Source organism: Nanorana parkeri, unplaced genomic scaffold (assembly GCF_000935625.1).
Source record: "Nanorana parkeri isolate BGI_ZX_2015 unplaced genomic scaffold, ASM93562v1 scaffold757, whole genome shotgun sequence".
Classification (NCBI taxonomy): domain Eukaryota; kingdom Metazoa; phylum Chordata; class Amphibia; order Anura; family Dicroglossidae; genus Nanorana; species Nanorana parkeri.
The window spans coordinates 363,273-381,919 of NW_017307025.1; the positions used below are offsets into that span (position 1 = coordinate 363,273).

General features: G+C 40.9%; 1 protein-coding gene across 1 annotated transcript in view; it reads right to left on the reverse strand.

Annotated features, from left to right (window-relative positions):
* Positions 1–16,275, reverse strand: part of VAV1 (vav guanine nucleotide exchange factor 1) — a 59,898-nt gene extending 43,623 nt beyond the window's left edge. The window contains exons 1-2 of the mRNA XM_018564499.1: positions 16,007–16,275; positions 2,664–2,780 (exon numbers count right to left, since the gene is read on the reverse strand). Of these exons, the coding sequence (XP_018420001.1) occupies positions 2,664–2,780; positions 16,007–16,210 (321 nt within the window). The 5' untranslated portion in view covers positions 16,211–16,275. The remainder of the gene's footprint in view (positions 1–2,663; positions 2,781–16,006) is intronic.
* Between the last annotated feature and the right edge of the window lie 2,372 nt (positions 16,276–18,647).

The following is an 18,647-nucleotide window of genomic DNA, read 5'->3' on the forward strand; positions in this document are numbered from 1 at the left end:
ATGGCACACTTTGAAATTCCTTGCACCCTTGCATGGTTGTTAATGTGAACTAAGCAAAATGTTGTAACATTGGACTGTTGAGCTTGTGTGTCTCCTCTGTTCAGAAGTGATGCTGTGAAATGGAGTTTCCCAGCAGTAGCTAAAAGGGTTACGAATGCAACAGGAAGTGAGCGAAACCCACACGGGAACTGAAACAAAAGCCTGTGTCTCGCTGTAAGTTCACACAGCTCATAAAGCTCTGTAAATGTGAAAAGCTACTCATGGTCATTTAATGTACTGACAAAATAAGCAAATTGATATGTCAGGCATTATAAACCCCTTCATGACCGAGGCCTTTTAAAAAAAAAATGTTTTTACATGTTATAATCCACATTTTAGGCCTACCAATTACTTAAAACCCAAAAACATTATATATTTTCTGAAAGCCAAGACTCTATAGAATAAAATGGTGGCAGAGGCAAATTTTTATGTTGCACGATATTAGCGCAACTCCTTATCAAACCCAAAAATATAGCGAAAAATGCACTTAAATGACCGCAAACACAATAAAATACTATTTTTTTTTTAAATAAAATATAAAAGATGAGGTTACAATGAGTAAATAGATACCCAACATGTCCAGGTTAAAAATTGTGTGCGTCCGTAAAACTGCAACAAAATTCAGTACCCCCAAAAAGTCCATAGATGACGTTTTAAAAGCCCCAACAAGCCATCAGTTTAGAGATACATGTAAATATTGGCCCTAGAATTATTGCTCTCACTCCAGCGTGCACGGCGATACCCATATGTACTCTCACCCGACGAGCGAAGCCCGGGAAACACAGCGGGGGTGTTTGTTAAAACGGGCCCGATGACCAGTGATGTACGTCACTGGTCACGACGGGGTTAATATATTTTTAATACATTCTCCAATGTATTACTTATAATTACTATTAAATAAAGATTTCTAAAATCAGGCTTTATATGTGTAAATGTTTTCAAATACTACATCAAGATTGTTTATTTATTTGACACTAGTGGTTGCTTTTTTGATTATCTACATCAGTGGGTAGTAGCTGATTTGATTTTTGAGGCCTCCTGTGGCCAGGAGCATAAAAGACCCGGGACACCTAAAAGTATTGTGGGTGCGGCTGTTTCTTGTTACCAATATCATGTCTTCTCTCTCTTCCTCATTGGTCTTTTCCCCTTTGCTGCTGCGCTCACTTAACATTTAGCCATTGGTGTCATTGTTCCCAGTGAAGCAGTGCACTCGTAACACCACTGCATCCGCTACACATCTAAACAAGCTGATACTTGGCAATGTTCTTAAAATCCGGGTCCATTTTTTTTTTTATACATCAATCTAGAAACTGTAATTTTATTGATATGATGGCTCATATTTTAAAGTGCATCACTGTTTGAAAACAAAACACAAATTAAAAAATAATCTACATGATCTTCCAAAAATGTATTGTGCGTAGAATGTGTAATCTTATTTTTAATGAATGGAAATGAATCTATTAAGATACAAAGAAGTATACAACACAGGAAAACCTAGAAACCCAGTAATTCCCTAAAATAGCACTTTCTCTAATCCATGAATTACCTACTCAGCAGATTTCTACAGAACTGCTAGGGAAGAATGCAGTTACTAGTGATAAAAGTGTGAAAATTAATGTAGAAGATCAAATAAAAGTATAGCAAAGACCAAAATATGTTCGTCTGTGGAAATATACAGTGTCTGGCCAAAAAAAAGTCACCACCTGGATTTCGGGCAGTGTTATGATGTAGGGTTGCTTCAGTTGGTCAGGCCTAGGCCCAGCAATGTTATTTGCCCATTAAATGAGGTCAGATGCCTACCTGAATATACTGAGTGACCAGGTTTTCCCATCAATGGATTTTTTTCTTCCCTGATGGCACGGTCATGTTCCAAGATGACAATTCCAGGATTCACTGGACTCAACTTGTGAAAGAGTGGTTCAGGGAGCATGAGACACCATTTTCACACATGTATTGGCCACCGCAGAGTCCAGACAATAACCCAATTGAGAATTTTTGGGATGTGCTGGAGAAGACTTTACGCTCTACCATCATCACTACAAGTTCTTGTTGAAAAATGAATGCAACTCTGGACGGAAACAAATGTTGTGACATTGCATAAGCTTGTCAAAATGATGCCACGGCGAATGTGTGCCATAATCAAAGCTAAAGGTGGTTCAACAAAATATTAGCATGCATTACTTTTTTTTTTGTCCAGGCAGTGAATTTGGATGGAAAGATAGCAACACTTACAGCATAGGAGACCCAGGGCACTTAGCAGGAGACCTGAGTCACATGCCCTGGATGCCAACTACTGCACAAATCTGTAACTTGTAAACTTGATGATGGGATAGGGTAAGGTTAACACCTGTGTCAGGTTTATTGTTGTCTGGAGGGGGTCCCAGTCTCTGAGAACCCTTCTGGCTTCATGGCTTCATTAGAGAAATATATTGAGAATCTTGTTCAGGCTAAGCAGAAACGTTGCTAAAAAGAGCCTGTTACAACTAAGGTAGTCTTTGTAGAAAAATCAATGCATTCAACCTCAATGAGACTGGGCAATTTACTGTCATAGGCGTCACATCAACAATTAATCGTAATGCACTAGATTCATATGTATGTAAAATGTATGTATGTAAAATGTTTACCTTGCCAAAATCTTTGACATCAAACAGGTCAAAAGCCTCAAACAGGTCCGCCCTACGCATCCCAAACTTCTCACTGCAGGTGGACAGAAATGTTCTGATATTCTTCAAACACAGGAACTGTAATGAGAAGGTCAATTTCAGCAACAGCTCACGATTGAACCAATCAAATACACTTTATCAATTCACCTCTAGCTCCTTTAAAGACAAAGAGTGGAATTTATCCAAACTGGAGCAGAGCAAATCTGGAGCAGCTTCTATGTTTAGTTTGTTCAGTTAAGATTTGAAAATGAAAGACAGAAGCTGATTGGTTGCCATGCAGAGCTACTCCAAATTTTTTATAAATTCCCCTCAAAGTACCAGTATGTTGTATTTCCATAATAACATAATTTGAGGTATGATTGCAGTAATTTTATATATGACTTCCACGCTTGGTTTGGCCTTCTTTATTTTTAGTACTGTATGAAATATAGTAATTTGTAAATTAGACACTAGTGGGAGCAAAGGTACAACTTGAGGGCACTCTGCCTTTTTTTTTTTACAGCTGTTGAGATAAGATATCAGCCACACAAGGAGTGCATTGTTTTCAATGAGTCAGCTGAGTTAGGAGTAGTTGGGTATAGATGTATTGCTAAAACAAAAATGTTTGAAAAGCCTATACATTCACCAGACATTAAAGTGAACTCCAACCTTACCTTCAGTCTTGCACAGTTGTAGTCTCGTCTGCTAAAATTGCTTACCTTAATTTCACTGCACATTCTAACTTTCTTACAGTGTGCATTATAAATTGCAGCAAGACAAATAGAGCATGCCACATTTCCTTGTAGGAAGACATCTACCGGTAGCTCTTTCCTCCCCAGCCTTACTGTCCCTGGTCGAACTATTTTTCATTTATTAGATTTCAGTTCTATCAATCATGGAGGCTCACTGTAGGCTTAACCACAGCTTACTCTTTTCAGGTAACTAAGTATAGCACACTACAGGCACCTTCACAAGCCATGATCCGCCTGCATTTTTAATGGAGAAGCACAGAGACCAAGTAAGGATGTCACTGAGTCTAACAATAGGTATGTCATGAAATCAGAAAGGTTTAATTTAAAGCGGAACTCTGGGGGAAAAAATGTAACCCTTGCAGTGGTGCTACCCCCATACTGCATGGGTTAAGTGCTCGTTTGTGTCTAGGCTCTTAGACCAGTCTCTGCAGCATCTTTCACCCCTCCGCTGCAGTGGTCTTAGGTCCCGAGTCATCATGCCCTATACAAAGTGTCTATAGGAGTATTAATTATATATGTAAAAATAATGAACTGGATGACAAAAGTTTTGTCTGTAGCATCAGCAGTAAGAGGGTTTTTCACTGGCAGTCCGTGACTGGGGACAGGCAGATTTGCCTCTTCCTGCTGTGCTGAAGGCCCCCAGACTGTACACTGGCTGCAGGGCAAAGCAGGAGCTCCAGCGTATATTGTGCAGGCTCCGGCGCATGCTGTGGCTGTATAGCATGGGCACTCTGAGATATAAAAGGCAGATCTGCCTCTAAATGGTGTGACCCAGCCACTTCTTTCTCCTGCAGAACCTGCTCGCCCCCTACTACCTCAACATGCAGAACCTCTGCCTCTCGCTGCTGGTGATCCTGTATGATGCATGGTGTATGAGGGGACAGAAAGAAAACATGGCGGCTGCCATTGCAGCCACTTACATCCATGCTGGAGGTTACTATTACTGGCAATGACCCCAATGCTGAGCCTTCCTTTACTCTCACACTACCAGCCATTACACCGTGAAGCAGCACCCACCCAGCAGTGTTTGCCGCATTGTTCTATATACCTTGGTGATGTTCTCTCCTTACTGTGTATGCATAACTTGGTTCCTCTTATTTGGACTTATTTATTTTGTCTTTATACCCTAATTATCCGCCTCTTGTTCCAAAAGTCTGTGACCAATTGTTTGAGGACATAATAAAATGGGTGCATGATTTTGTGGGTGTGGTTAAACATGTGTATAAAGTGTCCTTGGATTTCATTTTGAAAATCTGGTAACCTTAGCAACAAGTGTACACTGCGAAACCTGCGGAAAAAAGGGCCCTAACAAGAAAAAATCAAATATACTGCCCCCCCCCCCCCAAAAAAAATAAGCCATAAAACACAAAACCCGAATCCAAATTTTAACCTAGCAAAAAAAAAGTGAAATAAAGAACTATAAAAAGGCAAAAGGGCCCAGCAGATAAACAGCAACTAACAGTTGTTGCTTACACACACAGAAAGGTAGTCCTATAAATGACTGTTGGATCTCTTAACTGTGAACACAGGGGTAAAAGATGTACACATCTTTTAATGAGCTATTCATTTTTATTTTTGTATGGTCAGCTTTAGAGGTAACATCCCCCAAGCATAAAAAAGTCTCAGTCCTCCTTCTGACATCTCCCTAATGTCAAATAATAGAGCTGTGACCATCAGTGTAAATACTGGGAAGGTAGACACTTACTGGAACTTGTGCTATGTGGATTGTGCATATGTGTTTTCTCTCTTTCTCTCGCTCTACACACACATTCACACACATATCTTTATATATATTTCAGAAGCAGAGAGAGATGTGCGTGTGTGTATGAAGATTGAGGTTGCCGATACTCCTCTGCACTGTCCCCATTGCAAACAGATGTCACAGTAAAGAAGAATGCAATTTAACCAGGTTGTCATTGACAGGCAGCGGCCACAGCTATGTGGTCAGTGTATTCAGTTTTTGCTACACAAGCAATAAAAAGTTTTATATAAAAGCAGTGCGGTATGCACTCTGCTGAAGAAATGTTCCTGTGAGGTCATGATGGACATCCTCCTGCTAGATAGATCTAAATGAACATATCGATGACATTCCATCTTACATCTGACTGGACTGGTCTAATCAAAGCAGTCCAGTCCATAGCTAATAGTCAAATATCCATCAGATGAAATCCCACCTCTACATGTGCAGTGCACTCCTCGGGTGTAGGGGACTCTGACCTAGAAATAGGGGACTCATGTAAAAGTAGGGTACTCATGTGAAAGTAGGGGACTCGTGTGAAAGTAGGGGACTCTGACGTAAAGGGGGGCACTCTAATGTGGAGGGAACCCTTTTTTTTTTGGTGTTTTTGCATGGGGTCTCCCTTAAAATTCATACCATACATCTATCACAGATAAGGGTCTGGTATGGATTTTACAGTTCTGTTTTTTACATTTTAGAGTGGTGTGCCTTTTTTGCATACTTTTAAATGTTGCCATGACTGAAAAAAAGGTTGGGAAAAACTGCTTTAAAACATTTATTCTTCAAAATTATGAAATTTTGATGTCCAGATGTCCAGGGCCATTCCCAGCACCAGGTAAAGCACCAGGTAAAGCCAGCTTAATTTTAAATCTGCCTTCCACCCGACCTGCAACAGCTATGGAGAAGATGCCCCGTAGCATGATGATGTCACAAGTCCTGATACTTGTGACATCATCACACTACGGTTCCACTGGGATATTCTCTCCATGGCTGTTGCAAGGTGGATTTAAATTTGCACTAATGCACTGCTGTATTTGTATTGTATGGGGAAGGTGTTTGTGTATATTTGGTTAGTAGGGGGTTACACTATATATTTTTAGAGTGCAGTGCATTTTTGGATATTTGTTATTATCATTTTCTTGATAATTGACACAGCTGCTTATGAGTGAACAGTTAGGAGTGCAGGACATGGCACATTATTATTATGGAACTTGGATCTGTGCATGGATGACACGGCTGTGTGGGTGCAGCCACGCACATTTGCACCAATTTTAATTGTATACAGAAGACTTTTAGGAGAACACCCTTTTGGGAGATTCTGGTAAGGGAGGGAGTTTGGGGGTGGGGGGCTTGTTTATGTGACTTTTATGTTACATTTCATGTTAATCCCTGAATATGGGTGTAGCATGAAACTTGGTCAGAAAGGTAAACTTTAAAGTGTATGTAAACCCCAAAAGTAACCTCTTATTTACTGCCTTTTGGTCTATTTAATATACCACTGGAAGCATTATGTTATATCTGTCAGACATTTAAAACTGTTCTGTGTCCTCTACACACATTGTGTTATCTCAAGGAGTCTAATTAGCCCTCCCAAGTTCCAATTCCATCTTGGGCTATAGCATGATTAGCCTCTATGTTATAGAGGTTTGAGAGTGGGAGTGGTTGAGTAGTTTAGCAAAAGACACTGGGAGGGTCCAGAAAATGCTGTCAGCTCACAAAATACTTTGGAGCTGAGTGCATTTCTGGCAGATCAACAGGTATTATTCTGTACTTGCAGGGTCCTTAAAGGGATGAAACACAGGGACATGCATATGTTTTTTCTTGGGGCACACTTTTAAAAATACATTTTCTTTATAGAGGACTACAGGTGAAACTCGAATAATTAGAATATCGTGCAAAGTTCATTAATTTCACTAATGCAACTTAAAAGGTGAAACTAATATATGAGATAGACTCATTACATGCAAAGCAAGATAATTCAAGCCGTGATTTGTCATAATTGTGATGATTATGGCTTACAGCTCATGAAAACCCCAAGAACCCCAAATCCACAACCTCAAAAAAGTAGATTATTACATGCAATCAATAAAACAAGGATTGTACATAGAACAATATCGGACCTCTGAAAAGTACAAGCATGCATATGTACTCAGTACTTGGTTTGGGCCCCTTTTGCAGCACTTACTGCAATTACTTTTGCACGATATTCTAATTATTCGAGTTTCACCTGTATATATCCGACCAAAAACAAGTAGGAAAACTGAGAAGGGAAGAGGGACAGAGAGTTTGCATCAAACTGATAGGAAATCTCTTATGCTTTGCTCACACCATGTCCATTAAGCTGCATCTTTCCGTACACAGCACTGCACATGTATAGGGTGGACAAGGTACATGGAATCCCATTGCATTATCTGACTATATTTCACCTGACCAGGTTTTTTAGCACTAGACATGTAAGCCGGCAAAAAATGTGTTTCGTTTCATACTTTCTTTATTTAATTTTTGGGATTCTGGTCCTAAAGTCAATTTGTTTTGATTCGGATTCATCTGAATCCAAATTGTTGTTAAATTCGGATGAGTTAAAAGATATTTATGAACAAAAACAGACAAATGTTTAATTTTTCTTTTTAACTTTTGACAATCCACAGAAGCAATTTAAAAAAATACACAAAAACTCTTCCCCAATTCATACCAGACCCTTTAAGTCTGGTAGGAATTTTATGGGGGACCCCAATTCTAAAAAAACTAAAAAAGCATAAAAGCATGCCCCCCTAAACTCCCTTACCAGACCCTTGATCCGAGCAGCAGCCTGGCAGAGCAAGAAAGGGGGGGGGGGGGCGAGCATGCACCTTCCCCCCTCCTGCACCATACCAGGCCACATGCCCTCAATATGGGGATGGTGCTCCCCATGGCAAAGCACCTTGTCCCCATGTCGATGAGGACAAGGGCCTCTTCCCCACAAGCCTGGCCCGGATCTGTCGATGTAATCCCAAGGTCAATCACTTCGTCCAGTGATGTAGATCCACGTTAATCATGACGACAGCAAACAACTCGCTGAAGGAAAAAAAATTCCCAACGCCCACCAACACGTCCGATCTCCGCTCAGGTCCATGTGAACACTGAGACGGGAGAGCTGCACTAGCAGCCTTCTCATCTCAACTGTCACAGGAGAATCAGCACAGTGCTCTGCTCAAACTCCTGTATTGGAGGTGACAGGTTCAATAAAATTCTCCAAATTCTAACACACGGGCTCGTTAGCTCCTGTGTGATAGCGATAACGTTAAGTAAAAAAATGAAAAAAATTGTGTAAAAAAAATTACAAAGTAAAAAAAATTAAAACCAATCCTGTTACCCCGTCATCTGGTTGCCATATCACATACAATTACATGCGGTATACAGGCGTTTAAATGCAGCCGCTATCACCTGATCATTACCTTGAATAGGTGACAGCTTCCACTTGTAAACACCAGATTAGGCATTCCTGCTGCAGAAAAACACAGGCTCCTGACGCAGGAATCCCTAATTGCACCTAAACTTAGATATGAATGGGGCCTTATTGTGTGTGTATTGGGGTCCGTAGTAGCATACCGGATATAATTACATTTTATTTTCATGTACGAAATTTGGCAAGCCGGCCTCCATGGGAGAAATTTTTTTGAGTGGCCCCCGAGGCAAATGAGTTTGAGACCCCTGTATTAGATGAACCATGAGATCACTTTGTTCCTTTAAATTCTTATAATCTTAAAGTGTTCTCTGGCAGTCTGCTGAAGGTTCTTATTCCAAATGTAAACATAGATATTGCAAGTGTGAACATCATACTTCATGGTTCTGGTGTTATGAGCCTGGAAGGGTGGTCGTAGTAGCAATATGTTCCTGAAACAATTTACAGTGCTGGTAATAGGAGTCTCATTTCCTTTTACAGATTTTTGATAAATGACGGAGTTATTTGAGGAAGTGGACATCACTAACATTCTTCAAGTTTGCTTGGAATGTAAAGTATGTTCACTATATGATTTTTGTTCCCTTTTTGAAAGGGGGTTTGTGTGCTTTTTAGAACTGGCAATTTACCAGTACAACAGTATAGTTCCTGGTGGAGTAACTCATTTAAACTCATTCTGTGCAGGCAGCAGCTGCTACAAACACATTTAAACATGTTAGAGGCTAGCTCTATCCAAAGCTACGATCTGCATGGTTTATGGTAAATTGAATCACATGCTAGATTCTCATGTGCCCATACACCTGCCGATTATCGTACGATTATCATACGATTAACGTGTATGGGCAGCGTGCGACCTCTTCTACTTTAAGGTCGCACGACATTCGTCTTCCGAGCACGATTGAAAACCTGCCGAAAATCGTGCAATTTTCGGCGGGTTAGTGGCATGCTCGAGAGCCGTGACAGGGGAGGGACTGAATTCCTCCCTCCCCGATCCTCCAGTGCTGACTGGCGGAACGGATGAGGGAGGGGGCGGGTACAGCTGGCTCTGCCTCTAGATAGGCAGAGCCAGCTGTCACTCACGCAGCTGGGTGGATCCAGACATAATTGTCGGGATCCGTTTCAGCTGCGGCGTCTCAGTATACCGCGAGCTGTAGCTCGCGGTATACTGAGCTTAGGGTGACGGGTGGACGCTAGTTTGTGTCCCCCCGTTACCCGTAGGAGAACTATGGGGAAAAGCCCTAACCCCCATAGTTCTCCTTTAACTCACAGAAAGCCTGACGACTATGTAGAGGAAAGATGCTCCTTGATAGATTCTTAAATCATAAAACAAAGTCTGTGCATATAATAGTATACAGCAGCGGTCGCCAACCGATGGTCCGCGAGAACATTTTGGTGGTCCGCAGAAAAATCTAGACATTATTTGCATTTTTTATGTTTTATTAATAATAAAACAAAAATAATATTCTAAGAAATTTGTATATTCTGAAATAAAAAAATGTATCCTTTATATTGCACTAAATTCACGAACTGTACTAGAGCGGGGGAAACAAGAGAGGCGCAGTGTGACATCAGGGTAGTCTTAAGTTGTATGAAGCAATCGTTGCCGAGCCATGCGCTTCAGTATTGTTTCGACCAGGGGCGGACTGGGCCGGGGGGCAGGGAGGCAATTGCCCCCCGGGCCCCTCTGATGCCGTGCAGGCTGGGCCGTCATTGAAGCGGCACAGAGGCTCCGGGGCTGCCTCTCACTGACTCAAGCAGCGGCTGTCACAAGGAATGTGCAGCTCTCAGTACAGGCAGCCAGTGATCTGAGAAGCGGCGTGTTCCTTATCATAGCCGTAAAGCATTTACGATTTAGTTATAATTAAATAGGTGCATTTCATATTATTAAAATGGAATTTCTCTGATCATTCTTTTACATGTATTTATCTTTTTAAAAAATTCATATTAGTGGTCCACGGGATTTAAAATGATGAATTTAGCGGTCCATGAGGTTCGAAAGGTTGGCGACCGCTGGTATACAGTATCTGTATACTAGCACGTTGAAAATATTAACATGAAAGTCAGTGAACAATCCACCATAGCAGCTCCCAGTGTACAGATAGACTGAGCCTTATTATCCATCATTATATTACATGAGAGCTGTTGTGTCTATGGATGTGCTCTTTTTACTTGCTTGCACTTCTGTCATCTAATAATTACCCAGGACTCAGACCGAGAACTGCTAGATAATATTCTAGCAAACCCATCACATATACCTTATCTACAGATCCGTCATAGTAAGTAGCATGCGACCCTTCCCATTCGTTATAATGCTTATAAAGGAAAAAATGAATGGCATTGTATTCCCCATTTATTATGCTACTGCCCTTCCTTATAATGCAAATACTCTTGTGAAAAGATAGACTGCACTTTATTCAAGTAACTCATTTGTGTGATACACACCCAAGTATTTTTTGTTTTAGGAAAATTTTACAATTTAGGGCCCCGTGCGTTCATACTGTTGCGCGGCATTATCACATGTGCATTAACTTGTATTATGTTGTATTGAGTTCTTTTGTATGGGCTGCCTAATGCACCATAACAGGTTCATGGAGCACTTTTGGTAGTGCAATGCAAGTGCATACAGCTTTTTCAGCGCTGTGACGCAAGTGCTTTGAGAAGGTGCTTTGGGATGCCATCCAGAAAGAAAGGAACCACATCGTAACGTGCATTACCGCAGTTTAATAGTGTTAACGGGGCCTAAAGGTTGTCAGGCTTCGTTCACATCTTAACATTGTGGAAATGTGCACATAACTGCAACACACATCCTCAATGCACGACAATGGCCCTGTGTTTTAGCATACCACAACACACAGGTGTGAACCATCTCTGTGTTGTGTGTGCTGAAACAAAAAAAAAAGTGTAACTGCTTTAAAAGGCCTGTTGTGGTACATTGACACCCTATTCAAAATGAATGGGCTGCTTTGTACCTTAATGTGGGACAAAGTGGTGTGAATCTGGGCCTAGTGTAAAGCATTGAGTGACTTTAGCAGACTAGTGTAGTATACATTTGACACTTCTTGGCATATTTATAAAGCAGTAAATCTGACATGCAACAAACATTCACTGGAGGTAAATCTACCTGGTTATGTGTTTTCCAGTGATTATTCACCACCAGTTAATGCCTGGTAAAATCACATTGACTGCTTCATAAATAATCCCCTATGTGCTAGTTTTTAGGTTCATCAAAGCAGTATTGCATTTACGCCCAAAACAAGCAATGATCATGTATACAGAAGGCATACTAAAGCTGTAAATGATGTCTGCAAGCTTTCAATTGTCATATAAATGAATTTCCCCATACAACATTATAGCAGATAATATACAGGCCCAGTTTAGTTAGTGTATTTCCAACTAAATCTTTTATTCAGCTTTGGATAGTGTTAGGAATGGAGAAGAACTCTCCAAGAGGGACACAGACAGCAATCAAGATACTCTTTTGAAAGTAAAATAGGAGGAAGCTAGATTATCTTTGCCCTATTGGATATCTTCCCTCTTTCACTTCCTGTGCAGAAGACAACATTGTGCCCAGGATAGGACATCTCCTTAGCAAGGCCTTAGATAGTAATAAAACCTGCAGGAGCCTCTTACCAATTTCTACTTGAAAACAAAAGGTGTTGGCTGGAGTTGCAATTAATAGGTAAGGCCTGAGGCATCTTTATCAAATAAAGTGTCCTACAGAACTTGTTTTTGAGAGTTTAACATACTGTATTATACCAAAATGATGATAAAGACAGAGAACTTTTCAAGGACCTGTACTTTTTATACAATTACAACCCCATCTCTTTCTGCAAAATTTAATAACCAATAATCTTTACATCTGAGTAAATACAATCTCCATTTCACATGGACAGCTTATCAGAGTTTAAAGAGAAACTTTACCCCATATCTTTGAAATGACAACAAACACACCTTTAGAAATGTTCAGTAATGACAATCTACAAACACATACTTCTAGATAATTGTCGGCTTTGTATTCTTTGCATACATTATATATCTTTTCCTTCCCAGTCTTCTGACAGTGGCCATTTTTTTTTACTAAGGGCAGATTACTAGATCTCCCTTTACTTCATGGAACTCTGGCACATGTGACTAGAACATGTAACCATTCACATCATCTCAGGGGAGGAAAATGCCTTTCCCTGGGATCTCATGAGGTTACAGATGAGATTTCTCAGCAATGCTCTGCTGATATAATCTTCCCAGGATGCAACGCATGGCCACATTACATCACTAATGCCCAAGAGGACCAGGAAGTGGAAAAAAACAATAATTGTAAGCAAAAGAGAAATATGTTTTTTTAACTAATGAATGTAGGATGATTTCATATCAGCGTGCAGAGCTGTATACTGATGTGATTTGAAGGGGGTAAAGGTCCAATTTAAAGTATATTTAAAGCCAAAACATTTTTTTTCATGTTGGATAAAGTAAGGAATGGTTAAAACAGCTTTCAGTTTTTATTTTTGCCGGCTGCATCTCAGGAGAAATATGTCTACTTTATGTCCTGTAGACGCAACACTTCAACAGGAAGTGAAAGGATATATTTTTTATGTAAGGGAAATCCCCTCTAAGACACTTGTCCCTATTGGAAGATTTCCCCTCTATTCCTGTTGTTGTGGCAACTCAAGAGTTTGGTTTTGCCGTCACTTTCATTCCTGGTGACACTGGTGATCAGGACAATTAGAGAGACTGAATCTTCCTAACAATGATACAGAGACCAATAAAAAGTGACAGTGGCTTTAACCCCTCACCACGCTATACAGATCTTAAAAAAAAAAAGTGTTGCCTTGAGTACCAGGTTGGATTCACATTATGTGTTGCGTTTTCCTGCATTATTGTACTCTGTGGCAAAGCGGACATTAACCCATATTTTGAAAATGACAACAAAGACACCTTTAGAAATGTTTAGTAATGACAATCTTTAAACATATACTTCTAGATAATTGCCGGCTTTGTATTCTTTGCATACCTTGTCCTTGTTTCTCTTTTCTTCCCCAGTCTTCTCACGGTGACTATTTTTTTTACTAAGGGCAGATTAATATATCTCCCTTTTACTTCCTGTAACTCTGGCACATACATGTGATTAGGACGTGTGACCATGCACATAATCTCAGGGGAGGAAAAGCCTTTCCATGGGATCTCATGAGATTATAGATGGGATTTCCCACCAATGCTCTCCTGATGTAACCTTCCCAGGATGCAATGCTTGGGTACAGATTACATCACAAAAACAGTAATTGTAGGTAAAAGGAAAAAAATCTGTTTAACTAATAAATGTAAGATTTCATATCAGCATGCAGAGCTAAACATTGATGTGCTTTTTACTGAAAAGGGGGTAAAGGTGCACTTTAAGGCAGCTTATTCATTATGAACGGGCTTGCCTGAGCAAAGAATAAAAACAGACCTGAGCCTTTTTTTTGCACCACAGCACAGAGATATGCATTATTGTGCACTAAAATGCATGAGCACATGGGTGCCACTCAAAATAATGGCACTGCAGAGCACCCCCCATCATGCATTGGGTACGGTGCAGTAAATGTGTTACTGCAAAGCACAGGTCTGAATGGTGCCTCAGAGAAGCTTGCTCAAGAACTCAAAAAATAATTTCTAGTTGGCAGAACCATTTTAGATGTCTTACTATAAAGAATATGAGCAATTCTTTGAAGCTGGGAGGCTGCTAATATGCAGATTGGCTCCTACACTTGTCTATATCCATCCTCTCAGATGTAATATTATTGGCAGTAAAGAGGTATAACATGTCTGCCCTCACCAGCTGACATGCTTGGAATTCCAATGCACCCAGCCCCTATGTTTTTCAATTATTATTGAGGATAACTCAGGCTCTCTCAACTGGGGTTGCATAGAATCCTGGGGTTCCACAAGAAGTCCTCAGGGTTAGCTGCCCAATGGTAGCTACAGTATTCTTCTTGCACTCATTGCTGAGTACCGCTGGGTGGACTAATATCAGCTCAATGGTACCCTTAAAGTTCAGGCTTCTGACGTCACCACTAAGAGGATTGGGAAGAAAGGAGCGGCTTGTGTCTACTAGGTAAGTAACATCTTTTGGGATGCTGGGTATGCATGCCATAAGTTGCAGACCAAATACACAACGGTGAAGACACAAAACAGAGATTTGCATATTAATATTTCAGGAAATGAACACATAAGTCATGTTTGTATGGAACTTCAAGCTAGACTGCATATAGAATTGTGATGGATCGTGAATGCACTCACCTCAACCACATCTAGCCTGTTTAACATCTGTCAACTTCTATAGTAAAAAAATGTTAACTATGGTGAAGAAAAACAAGTTTGATCAGTGTTCACCACTTCCTTGTAGGGTTGTACAAATCTTTCTGGAGCAGAGTCTATAGAAGTTGCTTATGGCAACAAACCAGCTTCTTGCTTCAATTTAGCTTTGGAAATGAAAGCTGATTGATTGCCATGGGCATGGGCTCCAGTTTTGATAAATTCCCCTCTTTGTCTTTACTGTTTTCGGCATAGAATTCCCTAAAACTGTTATTTGTGTTGGATTCTAAAGAGCTCTATGTAGTAAGTTCAGACTGGTTTGAGTTGGCAAATATAGAATATTAATATAGAATAGAAATCCCTCTAATTAGGCTCATTCTATTCATATGACATACTCAAACCAGAGATGGACCTTTTCACTGGACCGACCTTTTCACAATCCAGATAACAAGTTCATGAAAAGAAAGAATCACCTAAAGATGACACTAGTCCTGAAGACCATGGTTAAGACAATCTGGAGAATAACATGTGACTGTGTAATCATGAGTATTAAAAGAACACAGAAATGACCTATTTTTCTTCAATATGGAAAATATACAGCTTTTAATTGATATCTACAACTCAACGATCACACAAATTAACTATACCCTGAAGATAACATTTTTCTAGGGGTTTCCGGAGATCTTACATTTTTTTTTGTTTAAGTGTTCCTCCGGTGTAAAAAGTTTGAGAAAGGCTGGCACCTTAGCAAATGTCTTCCTCAACGTATAGACATCCTGATGATGAATAATAATAGGATGTAGTATTATGTAAAAGTGGATACTATATTTTATACATTACGCAAAAGAGGATACTGTGCTTGTAAGTGGGATTACCACATCGGTGATATACCAAAATATTGCAAAGAGTACACACAGACGCAGGGGAATTTATGAAACTGGAGCAGACAGAATCTGGAGCCGTTGTCCATAATAACCAATCAGCTTTCATTTTCAAAACTTAACTGAACAAACGGAAAAGAGAAGCTGATTAGTTGCTGTAGGCAACAGCTGCAGATTTGATCAATTCCACCCACAGAGTATACATTAAAACCAAAAGTCTGACATACCTGTGACATTTGGGGCCGCACATTGATTTCGCCAAGATTGAGACTGTGAGGCATCAGGTTGTTGAGAAGCTGGCAGAGTAGGACCCCATCTCGTAAGGCTTGGGCCAGGTCGCATACCTGGGCGGTGTCTAGTGTCACACGATGATTCGGAGGGAGCACTCGGCAGTCAATCAGCCATCGGGCACATTGCCTCCACAACTCCATGTCCGCCACTGTGCCCGACTAGGGGGGACAGGGCACAAAAGAGAATACAGAGAGATACCAGGGAACAGAGCAGGGTATTGTCGAGAGACACCTGACCAGGAATGGATGGAGGACTTTGATAAGAAAGCTAAAAAAACCAGAGCTGCAAGTGTACAGGAAAAAGGCAGCACAACTTGTCTTCTTTGAAGGGTACTTGGCAGATTGATGGCAGATATGATGAAAAGAAGTCAGAGATGGCAGAGACGCAGCCAGGCTCCTAAGACTGAAAAGACAGTTCCGGAATCTAAAGAGGAAGAACCTTTTGTGACTTCCTCTTCTGTAACTGTCATACTCCCTGTGCATGTGTAGGCTCTCTGCTTATGTCTGCAAAAACAACAAAAAAACCTGACTGTTACTGTCACTTATCACATTCTCTGAATGGGAACCTATTTGGGCCCATTCCACTGTGTGTCATCTACATATCTATGAAGAGGCAAATGAAGGGGCTCTACCCCCTAGCACTCACTAGAAAGTAGGCCAACAACTGCTATAGTTTTTAATGCACAAATAATCAGTACCTCGCGTGTCACAAAGCTTTATTTCATATTGAGTCCATCTTGTTTGATAAGCCAACAAAAGCTTTTTGATGGTTATAGATCGCCATACACATAGGCAGGGAAATTGAAATCCCTGAGATTGTGGGCGGGGTGATGGGTGGGGCTATAGTGTGTGTCCAAATGGTGCTTTAAAAAGTAGTAGGGGCTTAAGCAATTGAGTCTACAGAATGATGGATAGGTGGGATCTAGGTGCACTGTGTGTACACCATTGGTGCCCACCTATCCACCATTCCAATAACCCTAAGGGCCAGTTCACACCATATGCAGTTGTGATGCAGTCCGTTTATTTGACTGCTGCAGTAAAAATACATCACAATGCTTTCCTATGGTCTTTCTTGTGCTTTATTTACACCATTGCAGTGTGAATTAAGCACAAGAAAGCCCATAGGAAAGCATTGTGATGTATTTTGACCGCAGCAGTCAAATAAACGGACTGATTCACAACTGCATATGGTGTGAACTGGCCCTTACAGTGTCTGTATGTGGGAGGCACGAGCCCTGTCATTGTCAATGGAATGAAAGATAGGTGATATTGTCTCTGAAAAGGTGTGTGCACCTGGCTCTCACCTAGCCATCTATGACACTGACAATGCATCTGGCTGTCACCTACAGTCAGTGCCACTGGAATGGTGGATAGGTGAGAGCCAGGTGCACACCATTTCAGTAACACTGACACCTACAGGCACTATCACTAAAATGGCAGATACATGACAGCCAGATGCACTCTAAGTGTCACTGGAATGGTGGATAGGTGAGCTTATCTCTGGAAAGGTGTGTGCACCTGGCTCTCAGCTATCCACAATCCAATCACACTCACAATTCAATTGGCTGTCAGTGTGTGTCACTGGAATGGTGGCTACGTGAGAGCTAGATGCACACACCAATTCAGTGACACTGACAGTGCTTGTAGGTGGCAGGCAGGTGCACACCTTTACAGAGACACCAACAGTGCACCTGGCTGCCACCTACAAGCACCTGGTTACCACCTGTCCACCTATCCAGTGACACTGCCTGTAGGTGGCAGCCAGGTGCAGTCAGTGTCTTTGGAAAGGTGCGTATACCTGACTGCCACCTACAAGCACTTTGCTCAGGGCAAAAACCTTGCAAATGGATAAAAAAATGCCAGTACTTCTGGGCCAGTTCCAGCCTCTGGCCATACTTGAAGTGACATTAAAGTTGATGTGCTAAAAGAGTAGATCTTGCAATGTGAAAATAAGGAGAACCTGTGTTCACTGAAAACCCAATGTGCAAGGAAAATGTTACAAACATGGATACAAATGGTTGTCTGATTAAAGTAGAAAGAGCTTCATCTTACTAAGCTCAGGGAACATTCATTTTGGCAAGTGAAGGCACGTTATATCTTTCTTACTGTAGCTGAGCTGTGGTGAGGTTATTAAAAGTGACTTCAGGTGAGCAATGGAAAAATGCAGCATGTCTAAATTTTTATACCTCACACTGCAACCCATCTCAAGGCATTATTGTGGTGGAAACACAAAAACATTTTCTGTGTGCCCTGTTCACACCATGTCTACGTTTTCATGCAGTACAAGGGGTTGCAATGCTCTGCAGCGTGTCACAATGCACTGGTATGCAAAGGGTTGAATAAAGTGTTATTATTATTACCTGTTGATTCTGTAAGTAACCCCAATTCCACAAAAGTTGGGACGCTGTGTAAAATCTACATAAAAACCGACTGCAATGATTTTCAAATCTCATAAACCCAGATTTATTCACAATAGAAAATAGAAAACATATTAACCAGTTGACATCCGCGGTGTTAAACCCCCTTCCCATCCAGGCCATTTTTCAGTATTCAGCGCTGCGGTACTTTGACTGACATT